Raw genomic sequence first — 21,411 nt, 5'->3', positions numbered from 1 at the left:
ATCAATACAAGATTGTGTCTGCATGAAACTGGCGGTTTACATGCCTGTTAACTGGCAAAGTTTAAAGTTTCATGTTATTAAGCAGCGATCCTACAAGCTCAATATGGTCACTAGCAGTTTTGACCACCTCTAAATGTGTTTTGGTGGACAAATCTCTAAACGTTTTTAGTGTTGTCCCATTTCAAATGTATTGCCCAAAACACATTTTAAAATTACGCTAACAAAATTCATTAAACACCAACAGTTAATTCACGATAACATGTCAACAAAAACAAAGGAATTGCCTGTGCCCATTTTTTGTGTTTAATTGCTCAGAAAGATAAAAAAGAAAAATGGCTGAAAATAATAAAGACAGTGGGACATGTGGCTGATTTATTTATTTTTTCCTCACTTTTTGTCTCCTGCTTCCAATACCATGCTCTCCGTTTGTGCTCTCTCGATATTTCATTGGCTGAAACTCATTGCCGGTTTCTCGCTTGTCGGGACAGTGCGCACATCTGACGACTCAGACAGATTTCAGGCAAGTTTGAGATGTGCAGTAGCGTCTACGACTTGTCGAGCGAGTGGCAGGAGTGCGCACAGTGCACACTAGACAACCGTTGATGGTGTGGTCTTAGACTTTTAGTCATAGACCAGTCACCGACTCAAAATATCAAAGTAGATTAGCTTGAGTCATATAGTTTGCACTAGGCTTTTGAAGAACTCTTATGGCACTTTTCCACTGCATGTTACGGTTGAACTTGCCTCAACTCTACTATCTTTACTTTTCTGAGCTTGCATTTCCACTGCAGTTTAGTGCCACCTCAAGGTGGGTGGGATTATAGGCCGATCGTCATTTGTGCCGCCTCTACTGCTGTGACATCATCTTAAACCCGACACAAACCGACCAAAATGATAACACGACCACTAGCTGTTAGCTGCTTGCTCATTGTGCTGCATAGTGCATAGTGATGGCATGGTGATTTTACACAAGTGTAACAATTAAATTGGCCTGGTTGTTTTAGAAGCAAGCTTCCAGTAGCTGGTCAACTAAATAAAGTGAACCTTCTAAGCAGAGTATAGAGTTAACATAATAAAACATAACATCCTCCATCGTGGATCAGCGCCAGTCTAGGGCACTCTCCCTCAAATTGGTCACTGGTTTAGATAGCCTCCATTTGTTCGAACTACTTCCACTTTTCCTTGATGGTTCTGTAGTTACTTAAGTGCCGTGTGCAGCCAACAGCTGATACACTTCCTGAGAGACTTTTTTCGTTTTGCTCATCGCTAATGAGTGGACCGTCTGCACCTCGTTTATCAACCACGGAATGGTTTTGTGCACAGCCATTTCTTTTTTCACTATTCGAAAGTCGCGTGAACAAATGATACTGTTATCAGTGTTGATAACTTTAAAACTACCGGGTTGATGTCACGTGTCGGAAATCCAGTGACGCTGGTAGTGACTATTCTCCCTGACCAGTCAGTGATCTGCCGGATTTTTATATCAAATTTAGCATCAGCTTGGCTCGCTTGGAACCTCGACCGAGGTGGTACTAAAAAAAGTATCAGGTACTATCCACAGTGGAAAACCCCCAAAAGTGTGCAGAGTCGAGTTGAGTCAAGTTGTATTGTGCATTGGAAAAGCCCCATTAGCTAGCAATGATTATCTGTTAATTAATCAGTTATTAGTAGTGATTGTCTTTGTGATTTGTAGAGTTAAGTGTTTATCATAACTGTTTATCTTAATTATCTAACATTTTGTAGCACATAATTGTTTTGACATCGTTTGATGTGTCTTTCTTTCTCTTGTGTCTGTGTAGAGTGTAAGGTTTGGAGAAATCCACTCAATCTGTTCAGAGGAGCTGAATATAATCGGTGAGTGTCAAACGGTTCTTCTCGTTTATCGTGCTCAAGTTGAAGTCTTTCAGTTGTTGTATTGATAGACCAATAAAAAGTGTGTGTTTGTGTGTGTTTTTGTTTTGTGTTGTATGGCAGTGAACAGTGCTAACGCTGTTGTGTAGATGAAGTGATGAAAAAAATCACTGATGTGAATGTGTTCGTTCAGGTACACATGGGTCACAGGTCGAGAGCCGCTCACATACTATGACATGAATCTGTCAGCACAAGATCATCAGACATTCTTCACATGTGATTCTGATCATCTGAGGCCCGCAGATGCCAGTAAGAGATTACAAGACATCACACACAGACTGTACACTTACCATATGCACTCAGTACACAAGATGTGATCATTAACATAACATTAAACGTGTATTATTGCTATGTTTCAGTAATGCAGAAGGCCTGGAGAGAGCGTAATCCACAGGCTCGAATCACAGCCGCCCATGAAGCTCTAGATCTGGAAGAGTGAGTGACACTTGCACATGACTGATGGAGACTGTGAACTTCAGCAGACACATGAGCTAAAATTAAAATTCACACACAGACATATAGATTGATGGGTCATTCTCAGAAAATGTTGACTTGCAAAATATTGAAATTTTCAGTTCAGTTCATTTGTTGCTCAAAGTCTGAAACATGTTTTAACATATTGAAATAATTTTTATTATTAAAGGATAACTCGACTTAATTTAGTTTCACGAATAAAGCAAGTAACACCAGACGAAAACACTAGTGACATTCTTTTAAAAGATTGATGTTGTATGATGGAATCAATAGCATCACAAAACAGACACTACTGATCAGACTTAAATCGTACAATAAAATGTTTTTTCTAGAAAAATCTTTCACATGAATATTAAACAATGTAACACCAATTACTTAAGTAAAACTATTACAGTTATTATGTAAATTAATAACTTTTTCAATTGTGAAGGACTTTCATTCTAGTCTTTCTGCACATCTGCTGAAATGTATCTGGATGCCATGGCAATAACGTCATACGCTTGGTGCACACTCTTTGTCATACTGTCATTCATCACAAGTAGAAATGCACCTATAAAAAAATTTGTTTTCAGCAACGAGCTGAAAGAACCCAATCTATTTCTTCTTGCAGCATGTGAATATGTAAGCAAGTATTTTTCTGTAATGTTCATTTCCTATGAGCATGGAGGTAAATCAGACAATGTCACATTTAGACAACTACACTGCACTTTTTACATAGTACATGTACTTGTATGTTCAGATGTGGGGGTTGTGTTTAGAGTTTTTGGTTACAATGTTGTGAATTTTTGTGAAGTCATTTCATAATTACACATAAAATATGACATATGGATAGGATTGGCTACATGGAATTTGTACATTTAAAAAAGCTAAAATGTGGTTAATCGTGAAAAAACTAAATCTAAAATAAAATATGAATTTCCACAAACTATATAGCCTATAAATTTAAGTGCAGAGGTTTGCATAACCCTTTTGTTTTTATAAGTTTCCACACCCCTTTCAGAATGGATACAAATGGCCTATAAGAGATTATATTTTTTTATGTAGTACTGCTCTTCAAAAGCTACAAAACACAAAAGGTACTCTTATTTACACAAATCAGACTGTTCAAAAGTTTGCACCCCTTAGTACTTTTTATGTTGCCTTGAGCATCAATAATTGTTTGCACATTTTGTAATAGTTGTATATAAGTCCCTCAATTGTCAAAATCTGGACCTCATATATAGCCCCTGTTGGGAAGAACTCAATTGTGCAGAAGATGCTGAGAAACCAAATAATTTTACTGTAGTTGGGTTTTTTTCTTAAGAAAAATCTTCACGGCTCAGGACAAAGCAGGGATTCATGAACCGTTATTACACACACAGTCATTGATCATCGAGAAGGCAACACCATATTAGAAACCAACTTCTGAACAGGATCGTGTGTAAATTCAGTTACTATTTTAGTTACTATTTACTATATATATGTGAGGATGTGTTATGTTAAATATACAAATATACCCCCCACACACACACATTGATTCCTTAAATTTTCTTTAGTTGGTCTTAAAAAGGTCTTTTAAAAATTCTTAAATTTAGCTTCATAAAACCTGCAGAAACCCTGCTATATGCACATTAGAGCAGCCTTCTCTTCCTCTGAACTTTCACTGTAAGAGTTTTGACAACTTTTTGTAAATCTTTTATCAACGTTTTTAACCTTGATAACACCAATGACATGGAATCAAGGGGAAAACATTTTATTTATAATTATATATTTATTAATTCAAATTGTATAATTACGTTATTAATTACTTTGTTTTGCTTTTTGCATTTTTTTTGTTTTGTTTTTCTCACTTGTTAGGCCTTGCACTAATGCTTGACCTGAGAAAGCAAAATTAGTCAAATATAAACATCTAGTAAACTGTAAATGTCATAGAAGTAGTGTGCCAGATGATGGGGATAAGGTTTTTTTCAAGCATTTGACAAATTCAAATATATTTACTAAAAAAACTTTTTTATAATTAGTCAAACCATTTCATATTATTTTATAGAGAATTTGATTATAGAATGATGCCTTTTAGGAAAAGTAAAAGGTCATGTTTTAAACCATATTTTAATAATGACCAGATGCTTGGGTCAGGAATTTTTTAATTATTTTTTTTTTTTATTTTGTCTTGCCCAATTCCCAATGCGCTCCAAGTCGTGGTGGTGGCATAGTGACTTGCCTCAATCCGGGTGGCAGAGGATGAATCTCAGTTGTCACCGCGTCTGAGACTGTCGGTCCGCACATCTTATCACGTGGCTTGTTTTTTTTTTTTTTATTTAATTTTGCCCAAAATGTCACTCAGCCCAACTCACCACGCGCCCCACCGAGAGTGAGAACCACATTATAGTGACCACGAGGAGGTTATCCCATGTGACTCTACCCACCCTAGCAACCGGGCCAATTGGTTGCACACCCTGGATTCGAACTTGTGACTCCAGGTGTGGTAGTCAGCATCTTTACTTGCTGAGCTACCCTGGCCCCCTAGGTCAGGAATATTTTTAAATTAATGTATTTGTGTGTGTTGTAGTTGTGCGACTGCATATATTCTTCTAGCTGAAGAAGAAGCCACAACTATAGTGGAGGCAGAAAAACTCTTCAAACAGGCACTGAAAGTTGGAGAGAGCGGCTACCGACGAAGTCAACAACTTCAACACCACGGAGCACAGTATGAAGCTCAACACAGTGAGTATATGCACATAGACACATACGCACTAATATAGTTGCTTTAGTGAGATCATCTCGTAGATACAATGTTTTTTTTTTTTATACAAATGTAACATCATATATCGAAACCGATATATGACCTCATGCGATTATTAATAGTCTGCTTGTTTCAAAGTTTATTTGCACTGCTCTGTCCAGTCTATTAATATATAATATACTATATATATTATATAATATATATATTAACTATATTATTACAGTGTTTTCAGAGTGGTTCTTTGCTACAAATTCATCTCATGCTTAGAGTAACAGAAGTGCTCCGAGTTCGGTTCCATTTGCTTAAGCCGCGCTCTCACTACTTGACTGTCAGTCTATCCGAAACGCTGTACTGCTCACATTACGCAACAAGGCTTCTTGTCATCTATCGTCGTCTTGTCTTGGCAGTGCTCAAACCTCACAACATAATGCAGACAATGTGCACAAACTACAAGTTCTTTGGCCAAGATGCATCTCTGGCCAACAGAGGGAAAAGCATTTTCTCACACAAATCACATGAGAAATGAGAGTAAATATGAGATTTTACCAGAAATTAATGATTACAAATAAAAATATAGCTGCAAGCAGCGATGGCGGGCCCAAGCCGGTGGCACCGCCACCCCCGTGCCTTTAGGGTTGCTGGTGGCACCGCCACCCTGTGCATTTAGGGTCGCTGTGCACGATGGGCAATAATGTAACCTCGCTTTGACCGTCGAGAAGATGTGTGCTGTAGAGCTTGCATCAGTGTGGGCTCTGCAAAAGTGCACATCGAGGGCACTTATCAACCACAAATGACACACCCTACGGTCTCATGGAGTTAATGGAGACATGAAATAAGTACACAAGACTGAAAATTCATATGAAGTGTGCCATTTGGGACAGGGCCTATGACCGTGAACCACAATAGTCACATCTATGAGGTAATTCAAATGTAGAATAATTTTTAATGTCATAGGTCAATATTTTTTGCAGCACTTAAACGTGTTAATCCAGAAGGCCAGTATTTATCCGGAGGTCTCTGTACAGGTTTATTAATGTAATTATAATTTACGCACTGCTGAAGTTTCATCGATATCAGTTAATGTACGCAGAAGTTATAACACACTTCCTTGCTTTTATGCACCCTTTATGTGCTTTTTGGAGCTTCGAAGTTCATTTGCGATGTGTTCCACATTCAAACCAAAATATCTGACTTTCCGTTGGTCTGTTTGCTCACATGAGACATAAGAGGGTGATTTCAAAGCATTTTGAAAGTGACACACTTCCTTCTGCCAGTTGGTGGCGCTATAACTTTGACTCACAATAGTCACATCCATGTGATCGGCCTGTTCCAGCGAACACACTGCTGAAGTTTCATCGAGATCAGTTAATGTATGCAGAAGTTATAACACACTTCCTTGCTTTTATGCTCCCGATATGTGCTTTTTGGAGCTTCAGAGATTCATTTGCAATGTGTTCCACATTCAAACCAAAATATCTGACTTTCTGTTGGTCTGAGCTAATGACTGTAAATTGGAAAGTTGTCCGTCTCCCTCCCCCCCCTCCCTCCACACACACACACACACACACACACACACACACACACAAAGAATGGCAGGGGAAACTCTGTCTGTCAGAGAGAGACAGAGAGAGCAAAATTCCAAGAAATCCACATTCAAACCAAAATATACGACTTTCTGTTGGTCGGAGCTAATGACTGTAAATTAGAAAGTTGTTCGGCTCGACGAGAACAATATACACGCCAAGTTTTGTAACTGTAGATAGAACTAACTAAGTTATAACACACTTTATGTGTCCTTTTTTAGTCCTAAATTAATTTCCTCGCCACGGCCCAACCGTTCGAGATATCAAAAATCCGTCCGCAATGTAGCATCCTCAATGTCTTGACTTCATGCTGACCGAGTTTGGTGGCGATTGGATTAATTCTCTAGGAGGAATATATATATATATATATAATTCCAGAGCATGTGTTTCCAAACAACCCATAATAGCAGACTTCCTGTTGGGCTGGCGTAAAACTTTGAGCACGAAAGTTGTTCGGCCCGATGAGATCTACAAGTGTACCGAGTTTCATATTATTACATGCAAGCATGTTTGATATATGGACAAGTGTTCGAATCCCGTTCCAGGGGGCGCTGTCGAGCCCCCCTGCCACACCCGGGTACCATCTTCGGTCCGACCCTGATGGCCGCGGGTTCCGACCCGTGTGCAAAGTTTCAAGAGTTTTCGAGCACGTTAAGGGCCCCAAAACCTTGAAAAACAAAAATAAAAGCATTCTCACTCATCAGCCAAATCAGCACCCTCCCCACAGACACAGAGAGAGACGTAGGGTCAGTGAGAGAGGGAGAGAAAATTCTCCAAAACATCCACATTCAAACCAAAATAGCTGACTTTCTGTTGGTCTGAGCTAATGACTGTAAATTAGAAAGTTGTCCGGCTCGATGAGAACAATATAATTACTGAGTTTTGTGACTGTGGGTCAAAGTATATAGCAACCCCCCCACTTTTGTCAAAAGGTGGCGCTACTGAGCCCCTGCACCACGCCCGTTTCTGAAACTTTGCACATGTCTACTAGGGCTGCAACAAACGATTATTTTGATAATCGATTAATCTAACGATTATTAGAGCGATTAATCGACTAATCACCGATTATTCCGCCGACTAATCAGTAAGTTCGGAACGATTATTCAGCTTTTTCAATTACTTAAAAAAACTGAGTTATACATATTCTAACTATAATATTAAAAAAGAAAATCACTTCAGCTTTTGAAATGTTTGTTTTAATGAACTTTGAGCCATCTAAACAGGTCATTCTCTTACATTTTTCAGATTTCTGTCCAACTCAAACCACACACAAATGCTTTCTAAGCATTTTTTAAAATATTCTGTTCTCTTTCAATAGAAAAACAAAGAAACATAAATGAACCAGCTGCATTACAGACAAAAAAAAATGTTTGAATGTAAACATCTCTTGGCAGCAGTATTAAGAGCTTCATTTCTAAAACAAGTATTCAGTAAGTAACAATGTCCTTTCTGCACTGCCCTTTTGGATTTTCAAATAAGTGCTGAATTAAAATGAAGAAAGGTCAGCATATCAACATGCTCACGTGACAAACTTGCTCTTTTTTGTGAGCAAATGTTTCCTGCAGCAGAGAAGATCCGTTCTGAGGGAGTGGATGTGGCAGGAATGCAAAGAAAAGATCTTGCCAGCTTTGATAGTTTAGGGTAACGTCCCTCATTTTCCTTCCACCAACCTAAAGGATCTTCTTGTTTGGCTATTTGCGATTCTGAGAAGTACATTTGTACTTCCTTTCTCACCATCTGAATTTTTTGTTCCTCATGCGACTCCTCCTCTTCACTGAGGCTGTCGGTGTCAGACTGGAGGAGGTTTTCTAGCACTGACTCTTCATCTCTCCTAGGAACAGTGACACCGTGACACTGAAGCTCCCCTTCTTCTGTAGATTTCCAGAACTCTTTTCCTGCTTTAATAGCAAGGACTTCAACAGTGCTTTTAACCTCTATCCTTTGTTCAGCAGGCATAAACTTGAGTTTTCTAAATCTTGGCTCTAGGGCTGCTGACAGAAGAATGGTGTTATCTTTCTCCTTGGAGAAAGTGCTGATATCCCCCCACCTCTCTGATAACTCTTTAGAAGCTTTGGCTAAAAAACTTTTCCAGGAGTAGTTTCAAAGATCAGGGATTGTTGCACAGACCTCTGTAGGCCTTTTGCAAGCTGAGGAAGGCATGACAATGTTGTGTACTCTTGGCCACTAAGAAATTCAGTGGCACATTGAAAAGGCTGTAGGCCCTGGGTCAGCTCCTCAAGCAATGACCACTGATCAGGCTTCAAATCAAAGTAATGTTTGCCCCTTGGTGTCACTTCAGGATCCGAAAGCATGGCAGTAACGGGCCAGCGCTGCTCCAGCAGTCGCTCCACCATAAAGTAGGTGCTATTCCACCGGGTTGTGACATCTTGTATCAGCTTATGCTCTGGTGTGTTCATCTGTTGCTGCTTTTCTTTCAGCTTAGTATTGGCCAGTTCACTTCTCCTAAAATGTTCAACCAAGGATCTTGCAGCTCCCAAAGCTTTGCCGATGCTGGTCTCTTTAAGGGAATTGTTCACAATAAGCTGAAGTGTGTGTCCAGTACAGCGGACGGAGATCAATTGTCATGAACAACTGCTTTAATGTTGTCTACGGAAATGTTGAATTTTGTGACAACCTTTTCAAGCCATGTGGCTATGTTGACACCAGTATGTCGTTCAACAAGGGGCATGGTTGCAAGAGTGAGACTTGTCATTTTCCAGTCTTCAGTTATAAAGTGGCATGTGACACCTAGGTATGCTTCTGTTGCGAGGCTAGTCCAGATGTCAGTGGTCAGTGCAATGAAGCTTCATCCTTCCTGAATAGTTTCCTTAACCTTTAAAAAAAAAAATCAGATTATTTTAGTTGAACATTTTACTTTTTAATTTTAACGCATCATCATTAACTGTTGTTTAGTCATCATCATCTTTACTGGGTGTTTAGTTTGAAATCTAGAAGCACTTCACACTAAGGTAACGGTTTCATCTGTAAACATTAATGTATAACTAACTAATATGAACAGTACATTTGTATTTATTCATTTTTGTTAACGTAAATGAAAATACAGCGGTTAATTTTTTTCATGTTCAGTGTATTTATGTTAATAAATGTATTAGTAAATGTTGAAGTTAACATTAAATGCCTAAATGATGTAGAAGTACAGTTCATTATTAGTTCATGTTCATTAACCAACATTAACTATTGAACCTTATTGTAAAGTGTTATCATAGATTGTTCCTGAAACATGAATTTGCAATTTTGCTTTAAGTGTATATTTAATTTTTTGACAGGTTTTTTCATATTTTTGCTCCATTAATCTTGTAAAGTAGGTTCTTGATGGAATGATATATCCAGGATTGAATGTAGAAACCATTTCACGAAAGCCTTCTCCATCCACCAGGGAAAGAGGTCTCATGTCTTTAACAATCATGTTTAGAATTGACTCTGTAAGAGCAGTGGCTTGCTGAGGAGTACAAGAATTCCTCCTCAGAAAAAAGTCATCAATAGGCCCACTGCTTTTCTTAGAACTAAAACGGGAAAAAGGGACATTTAGTTCAGGACACAATTCACAAAGAATGGTAAAATATGAATCTGCAAACAATTATTATAAGTATAGATTATAGAATAGTTTTATTTTTTACATGACATTTGAGCTGACAGACATTTTCATTCACCATTTAATTAACAGTATGAAAAAGTAACTGACATGATATTCTTCCTAAGCCTAACATCTCCTTTTCTAAGTCTTCATGAATATAGAACAAAATACAGGCAAGTGATAAGACTATAATACCTACCAGTGACAGTTAATAGTGTTACAATAATAAAAACAGCCCTGACTCCTAAGCTCGATCAAGCTTTATTCTATGCTAAATAAATCATCACATTATTGTAATTATATTATTATTGTTGATATTATTACTAGTAGTATTGCATTCTCTAATAAAGAGATGTACAATTAAGTTAGTTAACGTTAGTTAGCTCCAGCTGGAGAACACTCACCTCTCACCAGCTTCTCTTGTGCCGGGTGTTTCCTCTTTAAATGCTCCAACATGCAGGTTGTGCTCCCATGAAAGGCAAGTTCTGCCTTGCATATATTGCACACAACCGCATTTTTGGGTGTAAGTTTTGTGAAACTTTCCCAAACCTTGCTAACTTCGGATTCTTTTGCACTCCGTCATATTTACTGTCTATGCATATTTCAGCTGTTTTCTTCTACCGTAATAGTATTTTAAGGGCTGCATTACACTCTAGCGCTACAGCGGCGTGCAGGTCAAATCACGATATTGCAGGCCCTTACATTAGGTCATGTGAGATCAAACGACTACTCGACAACAAAGATATTTGTCGACATTTTTTTTTTGTCGACGTTGTCGACAATGTCGACTAATCGTTTCAGCCCTAATGTCTACTGGCTAACAAATGTGATGTGTCTGTCGAGTTTCATGCAATTTCAAGTATGCTAAGAGTCTCAAAAGCATCAAAAAAGAATATTCGAGTTTGAAGCGTTGCCGCGGCAACGGTATCGAAGATATCAATAATCCTTTCACATGTCTACATCTGCCGTGTGTTTACATTATACACCTAAAGTTTTAAGTAAATCGGGTAAAAATAAGAGGGTGATTTCAAAGCATTTTGAAAGTGACACACTTCATTCTGCCAGTTGGTGGCGCTATAACTTTGACTCACAATAGTCACATCCATGCGATCGGCCTATTTACTGTCTATGCATATTTCGCGCTGTTTTCTTCTACCGCAATAGTATTTTAAGGGCTGCATTACACTCTAGCGCTACAGCGGCGTAGCGGTCAAATCACGATATTGCAGGCCCTTACATTAGGTCATGTGAGATCAAACGACTACTCGACAACAAAGATATTTGTCGACATTTTTTTTTTGTCGACGTTGTCGACAATGTCGACTAATCGTTTCAGCCCTAATGTCTACTGGCTAATAAATGTGATGTGTCTGTCGAGTTTCATGCAATTTCAAGTATGCTAAGAGTCTCAAAAGCATCAAAAAAGAATATTCGAATTTGAAGCGTTGCCGCGGCAACGGTATCGAAGATATCAATAATCCTTTCACATGTCTACATCTGCCGTGTGTTTACATTATACACCTAAAGTTTTAAGTAAATCGGGTAAAAATAAGAGGGTGATTTCAAAGCATTTTGAAAGTGACACACTTCATTCTGCCAGTTGGTGGCGCTATAACTTTGACTCACAATAGTCACATCCATGCGATCGGCCTCTTACAGCGAACACACTGCTGAAGTTTCATCGAGATCAATTAATGTATGCAGAAGTTATAACAGACTTCCTGTTTCTCTTTTCGCGCCATCATTTCGTTTCCTCGCCACGGCCAAACCGTTCGAGATATCAAAAATCCGCTAACTATTTTTCATCCTCAATGTCTTGACTTCATGCTGACCGAGTTTCGTGGCGATTGGTGGAATTCTCTAGCAGGAGTATTTCACATTCCATTGCATGCGTTTTCCAAAAAACCCTAAATAGACGATTTCCTGTTGGGCTGGGGTAAAAAGTAAAGTATGAAGGATATATGAAACGATGAGATCTATATGTGTACCAAGTTTCATATTATTACATGCAAGCGTGTTTGATTTATAGACCAAGTTTTCGGACCCTGTTCAAGGGGGCGCTGTTGAGCCTCCCTGCCACGCCCGGGTACCAGCTTCAGCCCGGCCCTAATGGCCGCGGGTTCTGACCCGTGTGCAAAGTTTCAAGAGTTTTTGAGCACGTTAAGAGCCCAAAAAGTGCCCCTAAAGTCGTAAGAAAAATAATAATTCTAACGAAAACAATAGGGCCTTGCCTTTTCAAGGCTTGGGCCCTAATAATCCTAACGAAAACAATAGGGCCTTGCCTTTTCAAGGCTTGGGCCCTAATAATAATTCTAACGAAAACAATAGGGCCTTGCCTTTTCAAGGCTTGGGCCCTAATAGTCCTAACGAAAACAATAGGGGCTTGCCTTTTCAAGGCTTGGGCCCTAATAAAATATGGCAGCAACAATGTTTGGAAAAACACAGGTGGGCTGTCTGTGTCTGTTTTGGAAAGAAAACATAAATTGCAGACCATATACTGTATTTATTTGTAAAAAATGTATACTTTAGTTTATTACAATAAAACAGAATTATGATCAAATTGTGGCTTTCCTTTCTTGTACATGAAGATGCATGATAAGATGTGATTGGCTGGAGCAGTTTGCCCTTGTCATTTGCAGCGCTCATACAACAAGATCATCTAGAACTAATATCAACCGTGGCGTAAAAATATCTGAACTGCTCATACTTCACAAGCATCCTGACATAGTGAGAATTGATTTGAAATCTGAGAGACCTTGGAAATCTGTCTTCGACAGCAAAATCTGACCAAATGCCGCGTAGTGAGAGCGTGGCTTTCTAGTGCGCCAAGCACTTTATTTACACTTAACAGGCGCGTCCTGCGTGAAGTGGTTTTTATTATCATCTTTGGTAGCAGCATCTCGGTCTCTACCAGACACAGGTGTCATAAAAATAACGTGGAATGTCACAATAGAAAAACTTTTACAAGAGTACATATTTGATAATCACATAATATGAGAAATCGGCAATAAGCCGGAGGGCAATCTAATAGGAAAACACACAGAAATGTTCAGAGTATTTTCTGCTCTCTGCATCTTTATAAACTGTATAAAAGGATGCATTAAAATAATGTAGCATGTTCAATTGCGATATATTGTGAATATGTATATAGGCTATATACCTTACAGTCTTACTGACCACCACTAATATTCTGTTCTCTGCAGAGTTATACAAGCATCTAAACATCTTGCACCACCATGCACCCCTTACCTTCCACAGTTATTCAAATTCAAAGATGTCTTCCTCAGGAGGGCACATACAAAAGCAGAATCCTTCATTAACTAATCTGCATGCAAAACTCAGGACGTTTTTTTTACTTACACGGGAGAGATTTGTTCTCAAAGTTCGAATCTATTAATTTCCAGGATTGTTCATCATACAAATGGGAATCTGCCAGTGTTTCCTTCAGAAATTAGTTTGAAAACATCTTTATGCAGTAATCACAAACGACTCTGATTGGGGCAGCCTGAAAAGTGCTGAGAAAAGGAACAGTTGTCATGTGATATTGCTCTCCTCATGCATTTATTCACTGCTTCAGAAGAGGTCAGACAATAATTTACACATTAATAATGATGCTGAGAAAGTGTAATATTTAAATGAAAATAAAAACATAGTATAGAGTTAAGGTAATGTATATGCGGTAAAATTGCCCAAATGTTGGTTGGAACATGAAATATATTAATAAATAAAAATTATTAAATTTAACAAACAAACCAAAACTTTCACTAAGTTTAATTACACCAATGAGTTATCAGTTCATCTTAATTTTGACATTAAGCCTAGTTCTTTAGGACTATATTTAGGACAAAATTTGAGATTGGTGGCAGTAAAATCTTTTTTTGAGCTTCCCTAATATTGAAGTCGACTGGGTTTCAAAAAACAATTAAAATGTTTTGTCGATCATAATCGCTGTTCAAATCGCAATATTTTCGCAATCATTTAATATTTGTTTTTGTTCAAATCATGCAGCCTTACTCCTAACTTTGGCTCCCATGAAAGGAGTAAACAAGATGTTGTTTCAGAATCTGAAGCTATGGGAGCACCTCCCAGGGGTGGCAACCTAAAAACCTTATACCATCATGCCAATTTGATTGGCTGGTGACACTTGGCACTCCGCCTATGCTGACGTCATCATGGGCATATAAGATGGAGCCCAGCACCACACCGTCAGGATTTTCTGACTGAAGAGATGGGAAGCGTGTCTTTCCTCCCATAATTGTGTAAAGTGGGACTAAAAATCAGCCCAGAACAGGGCAATGGTGACACCAAATGGAAATTTTAAATAATAGTTCTGTTACCGAAAATACAGAATTATGTTAGATACATATGCTGCTTACACACGGTCACTGATTACATACATTAAAATATTTAGGGGTCCAAGCACCTTTAGTGTGCAGGCACCTATTGTGTTTGATGGTGTTCTTTTAGGGGGCCAAGCAGCGAAGTTGCTGGAACCCTATTGTAGAGGTCGACCGATTAATCGATTTTTTGCATTTTTTACATAATCGGCAAGAATTTTGCAATTACAGACAGTGAATCTGAGACTTTTATTTGTTCTGTTTGTGTGTCTTATATTTGAGAGGGTTGTCACTCAATGCAGATAAATAAGTAATACAAATATACCAACGCAGTATAGGCTATTGAAGGACTGGCTTTGGTAAGCTCGGACGTTATCGGTTCTGCTGTCGGTACTGTACAAATTAAGAAAATACATTCTTTATTGCTATAAAGAGAAAGTTATTTTATCTCGCCAGCCATTTCTATGTATGAAACCATTTGTCTGTGGTGCAATTTTAGCTATTCGCAGTCAGAGAGAGAGAGAGAGAGAGAACTCGCTCACGCGGTGCCACAGCGAGCACAAAACGAGCCCTGCTTAATGAGTGACAGAACTAAACATTCAAACATAGCCTGGTTTAGATCTGTGATTATTAGTCTGATTTTATTTTAGATTTCGCCTTCCAAAGATTATAAAAAGAATATTTATACATAAGCCGCATTCTGTCTAGCACAACTTCCTTCCCTTCTCAGCGGTGCACTGACATTTCTCCCTAAAACTCAAACTTAACGTCAGAAATCGGCACGATCGGTGATTGTTGTAAAATGCTACTGTTGCTAAATTGCGGGACGCGTTTAATAATAAAGAGCGCAAGAGATACCGTTCCCAAGGCGGCGCGCGCTCCGAAACACACCGCAAAGAGACAAGCAAAGTATAGAGTACTTTGGGTTTCATGTGCGTGTCTAAATGATCAACTATACACTTGGAGATTCACTTAAACACAGTTTATGTCTTAAATGGACGTAGTTATGGAAATAGTTGGGGAGCAAATATGCTGCATCAGGAGCCTATTAGATCTGAACTCGTTCTTAAAGGGGAAGCTGTCTATTAAACATGTGACGATTGAGCCATTACTGCGAATCAAACAACAAAAGGCAAAGAGAAAATCACTTACAGCTCTTGAATGAATAACTTCTGCATTAATAAGCATTGATCTATCTATGATAAACTATGCAGTGTTATTTTACAATTGATTACTTTATTAGATTTCTTTTTAGACCACACCTGAACAGTAATGTTAGTAGACTTTCCTGAAATAAAATTTTATATATATATATATATATATATATATATATATATATATATATAACAAAAAGAACCGTTAAGAATACCGTTAAAGTACCGGATCGATAAGCAGTATCGGTAAGATAGTAATACCATTAAAACCTTAACGATACCCATCCCTAGTTATGCCTGTGCTTCTCTTGGATGCTCTGAATATTGGATTACGTTTCTGGATTGCCCCTTAATTAAAGCTGCATTTGGATCTCAACCTTCGTGTCTCGGAGCAGTTCGTAACACCTGCTTTGTTTATTTAATATATTTGTTATACATTATTTATACAATATGTTTTTACATTATACATTTTGAATTTTAAGTGTACAAGTGCAGATTGGTCAAGTGTTCAATAAATGTATTTGTTGAGAAATGTTGTCTATCTTATGTAATTATTTGTGTTACATTTTATCTTTCAAATAAAAGGTTCAAATAAGAGGTTAAAAACAAGCACATATCGGCCAAATATCGGCCAAAATAAATCGGCAGCATTAATCGGCCATCGGCCGACCCGGATTTCAAAAGATCGGCATCGGCCTGAAAAAACCAATATCGGTCGACCTCTACCCTATTGTAATTGTACTGATTTTCTTCTTTAGGGGGTTCAATCCTGAAGTGCTGAAACCTTTTTAATTTAATTTGTTAGGATTATTAAGGGTTCCAGTCTGAAGGGGAAACCTTATTGTTTTTGTCCGGGTTATTAGGGGTTCAAAACCAAAGGGCTGATAAGTGTAACTAATAAGTGTTATTGGCCAGTGTTTAAACAAAGATTTTGTTAGAAATGTAAGCTTAATGACTTATGTCTTTTGAAGTTCATCCTGTATTGACTGCAGAAGTTTGCATAGATGATTGTCCTTTGTTTGTTGGCTGATAAAGGCTTTTGTTGGCAATTTTGTTGCCAAGGTGATGCTGGCCGAGATCAGTGAGGTGCTTCACAGTTCAACTGGCTGATCATGTTGGTGATGTCTATCCTAAGTTCAAGGAATGGCATTTGAAGTATCCCATGTCTTATGTTTGGAGTTGGCATCAATTCATCTGCTGAAGTCCATCATAATAGACTGAAGTGATGTCCGGCTGCATTTAAGAGACACGTAGCAGTGGAGTCTGATACCAAGCAGGAATTTAGCTTAATTGAGGTTCAGGAAGACCTAACTAAAGCAGCCTAATTGTGTGGTGAAGAATAAATTAAATGGAGGAGTCTTTAGTCTAGACTTATACTTATTGTGTCTGTGTCCTAAACAGTGTTAGAGAGACAATTGCATTTTTATGTTCTTGGAAATATTAACAGCCCAGAGTTTTGTGAACGTAATGAACGTGACTGAATATAGTGTGTCAGAAGGCCACTTAAGTACTATGGAGCTAGACCATTCAAAGCTTTGTATGTAGTTAACAGAATTTTTTAATTAATACGAAATTTAACAGGTAATGTAATGACAATAAAATGGGGCTAATATGATCATATTTCTTTGTCAGCACTCTGGCTGCTGCATTTTGAACCAATTTGTTTATTTATTGAACTTGCTGTAAATCCTTCCAGTAATGCATTACAATAATCTAGTCTTGAGGTCATGAACGCATTGATTCGTTTTTTCAGCATCAGCAACAGAGAGCATGTGTCGTAACTTAGCAATATTTCTTAGGTGGAAGAATGCTGTTCTACAAACATTGGAAATTAGATTTTGTAATGACATATTTGTATCAAATATAACAGAAGTTCTTCACTGTTGATGACGATGTAACAGTACATCCATCGAGAGTCAAATTATATTTTAGCAGCTTATTTTGAGAGGTTTTTGGATCAATAACTAGTGCCTCTGTTTTGGTGGAATTTAGTAGAATGACATTTCTGGCTATCCAATCTTTGATTTCATTGATACAGTCTTTGATTTCATTGAGACATGTGAAGTTTTGTAGGGTTTCGAAGAAATATTAAGTTGGATATTGTCGACATAACAGTGGAAACTTATTCCATGTTTCCTGATAATATCTCCCAAGGGAAGCATATATAAGGAAAAAAGCAGAGGCCATATTTTACTCCATATATTGTTTGATTTGACAATTCTTCAGTTACATAGACAAAGTGGTAACGGTCGGCTAAATAGGACCTAAACCATGCTAATGCAACTCCACTAATGCCAAAATTATTCTCCAGCCTATTCAAGAGAATATCGGGATCTATCATGTCGAAGGCATCACTAAGATCTAAAAGCACTAGAAGAGAAATGCAGCCGCAATCAGATGAGAAAAGTCATTAGTAACTCTAATAAGTGCAGTCTCTGTACTGTGGTGTGACAAATCCGGACTGAACTTGTTCATATATACTATTTCTCTGTAGAAATGAACATAATTGGGAGGATTAGGGATGCACCGAAATTTCGGCCGCCGAAAATCTTCGGCCGAAAATGGCACATTCGGTTTTCAGCCGAAAGAGAAAAAAGGCTGAAAATATGAGCCGAAAATATATACCTCCTCGCCCCGCCCCTCAGTGCTCTGATTTCATTCTGGATCGATCTAGCCCTTATCACGGTGCTACCAAACAAAGGCCGATCATGTCAGCGGTGTGGAAATTCTTCCAAGTTTCTGTTGCGAACATCAAAGTTTCATTTGCGATCTGCAGTGTTTGTTCAGTAGAACTTTCAAGAGATATATATATACACAGAGTACAACAAGAGATTCTACAGGAAAGCGCCCCGATCCACAGCAGTGCCACAACTAGCGCAGCTACACCACAACTTGAGGCGTATCTAGCTGAACTACGCCAGAAGCGACAGTCCCCTTGACTACGGTCGCATAAACAAAGACCGCTTTCCTTTGCTTGGACGGATTGCGCACAGGTATTTATCTGCCCAAGCACCAGCACAGAGAGTGAGAGTCTATTCAGTGCAAATCAGAATAAGGCCCGGGTTATCTATATACTTTTGCCAGTTTGTCTGCTTCCTTACCTGGGCCCCATTTAGTCTATGAGCCAAATTAGTAGAGAGGAAAAAGGAGGTAGTCTACCCAAACTCTTCCAATTGTCTATAAATCCAATGCTATTTTCCAGACACCACTCAGACATCCGGCCAATCAGTGACATTAATATACTATAAACTTTGTCACCACGACGAGCAGGGAGGGGGCCAGAGCATATTACAGTGTCTGACATAGTTTTTGAAAGTTCATACACATCTTTAACATTATCTCTAGTGATCTCCATCTGGTGAAGCATCATTAGTGCTGACATGAGTAACAATTTTAGAAAATCTACATGTGCTTTTTTCAGTTGCTTAAAAACATACTAATGGCTAAAGTCTGATTACACTGTATTCAGCACAATCTGGGCTACAATAATATGTGAGGAACATGTATGTACAGGTTTTTATTTTTGAGAAAATAACGTTTATGCATGGTTTTTTTTTTAAAAAACAAAAATTTTAAGTCCCTGAAATAAGGTCATATAACACATACTAAACATTTGTCCACAAGACTTTTGAGAACTGGATCTTGTAGCCTAGAGTTTTTGCTACATAATGATGTGAAAACCATCCTGATCACTCATTCATACAAAACAATATAGTAATTGAACTTTTGTAAGACACTTTTAGTGTTGAAAGGTAATATGCGAGGAGGCGTGAATGATCATGAATATGTATTGTAATTCACACATGAGACAAAGACCCCTCCCCTGGGCCTATCAATGAGGGATAGAGAATAAATGTGAGGAGACTTAATGATCCAAATCAAGTTTTAAGTTAAAAGTAATCTGATTATATTTTCTTTACATAAAGACTTTACTTAATTTTAGACCTACACTACCGTTAAAAGAAGTCTCTTCTGCTCAACCATTTATTTGATCCAAAATACAGAAACAACATTGATTTTCTGAACTCTTTTTACAATTTAAAAGAACACTTTTCTATTTAAAAATATTGTAAAATGCAATTTGTGATCAAAGCTGAATTTTCAGCATCATTACTGTAGTCTTCAGTGTCACATGAAATCATTATAATATGCTTATTTTCTAATATGGGCATATTTAAAGTGCATTTTACTAATTTAACCCTAACACATTTGCAAGCACAAGCTTTGTTGATGATAATGAGGCATTATAAACACTAGATAAAATATAATCTAAACATTCCTATAATTTTTTTATCATATTACATATCATATTTATATTATACAGCATACCATTTAAATACCTTCTTTAGCCGAAACAGCATTTAAATGTAACTAAAACTTGCTTATTAGGACATATTTCAAATGTCAATACTCTGAATCCTGTCTGGCAAGTCTGGAAACAGTCCCACTAGTTAAATATGTACATGTTTATATAAAATAGCATGTCAGCTAATGAAAACTAAATGAATTACTTGTCCGAAATTGTATCCTCGGCTGGATAATACAAACATTCATCGTAGTCCCGCTCTTCTTCTGAGGAAAATGTTAATTCTTCCATACTATCCTGGAGCTTTCTCGCCTGTGTATCGTTGCAAATGTGCAGAAAAATGAATGAAATGTGTTTACAACAAACCTCTGAACACTGTTGGGGTGTGTTCCATTGCCCTTGATCGTCTCAGCACATTACCGTATGAATAGCGCTATAATTAGGGAAAATAAGGACAATTAGCTGAGCCAGGAGAAACTGTACATTGCTTTGTTTCATACAGATTACATTGCAGGAGAATATTTGTTGTAAATTTGAATTGTTTTATTAAAAAGTAGACATGTTAAGCTTTCTTTAGACATACGTTTAATGTTTGTGTGATAAGTATTCACAGAGTTTCAGTTAATTGTTTTGACGTGTTTCAGAAATATGCTCGTGAACAGAGACAGCTGAAAGCTCACCCTTTTTATTTTCTTTATTTTACAGAAGCACAAGATTTTGTTGTTAATGTGAGTGTACACAAATAAATGTAGACCCTTTATAGTCTCTAATGATGTCTTACACCTATCTGTATACCCAAAAATGACGGAGTATTTTAAGTTGTTTCTGCTGTAATGACGAAAATATCCTGGCTGGCGTGTCCGTCGACCCCAGAGGGTTAAAAACAGAATCACCTATGACCAAGGCTCCTTCAACATGGTTCTCAGTGGGTGCATCACTGAGTGGAGATAATCGATCAGAAACCCTAACAGGAACGGGAGAGTGGTGTCGCATTGCTGAGCGAGTATGCTGCTGATATGTCACACAAACGCCATGCTGCAGGGGTTCTAGAGCCGGAAATGTTCGCTGTGCTAACCACATCCGAAACCGTATTTACCAGCATCTCTTTCTCACTGACCTCCACTAGCATTCAGATGCGGGTCTCTAATACATTAACCTTCTTCGTCTTCCTAACATTTATCACATGTCAATACCTCACTGTTGATGGAAGAAGCTATAGTAAACATGTGGCATGTAATGCAGGAAGCAATGAGCGGATGTCATGACTTACCGCAATTGTTTGTTGTCATGGTTGTTCTTGATAAGCGGTGCTTTGAGATCGATGCAATA

The 21,411-nt window shown here is 38.0% G+C and overlaps 1 protein-coding gene across 4 annotated transcripts in view; it reads left to right on the top strand.

Annotated features, from left to right (window-relative positions):
* The window catches only part of LOC127623369 (suppressor of tumorigenicity 7 protein homolog), a 63,268-nt gene that overhangs the window by 14,081 nt on the left and 27,776 nt on the right, over positions 1 to 21,411 (top strand). For 3 of the 4 annotated variants that reach the window (XM_052097809.1, XM_052097810.1, XM_052097808.1), the window contains 4 exons: positions 1,800 to 1,854; positions 2,045 to 2,160; positions 2,271 to 2,346; positions 4,934 to 5,088. In XM_052097809.1, the coding sequence (XP_051953769.1) occupies positions 1,800 to 1,854; positions 2,045 to 2,160; positions 2,271 to 2,346; positions 4,934 to 5,088 (402 nt within the window). Of the gene's footprint in view, positions 1 to 1,799; positions 1,855 to 1,974; positions 2,161 to 2,270; positions 2,347 to 4,933; positions 5,089 to 21,411 lie in introns of all 4 variants that reach the window. The other variant, XM_052097811.1, reaches the window with a different exon arrangement.

Source organism: Xyrauchen texanus, chromosome 29 (genome assembly GCF_025860055.1).
Source record: "Xyrauchen texanus isolate HMW12.3.18 chromosome 29, RBS_HiC_50CHRs, whole genome shotgun sequence".
Taxonomy (NCBI): domain Eukaryota; kingdom Metazoa; phylum Chordata; class Actinopteri; order Cypriniformes; family Catostomidae; genus Xyrauchen; species Xyrauchen texanus.
Note: the sequence above shows the minus strand (reverse complement) of the source record. Positions and strands in the feature narration are given on the sequence as shown.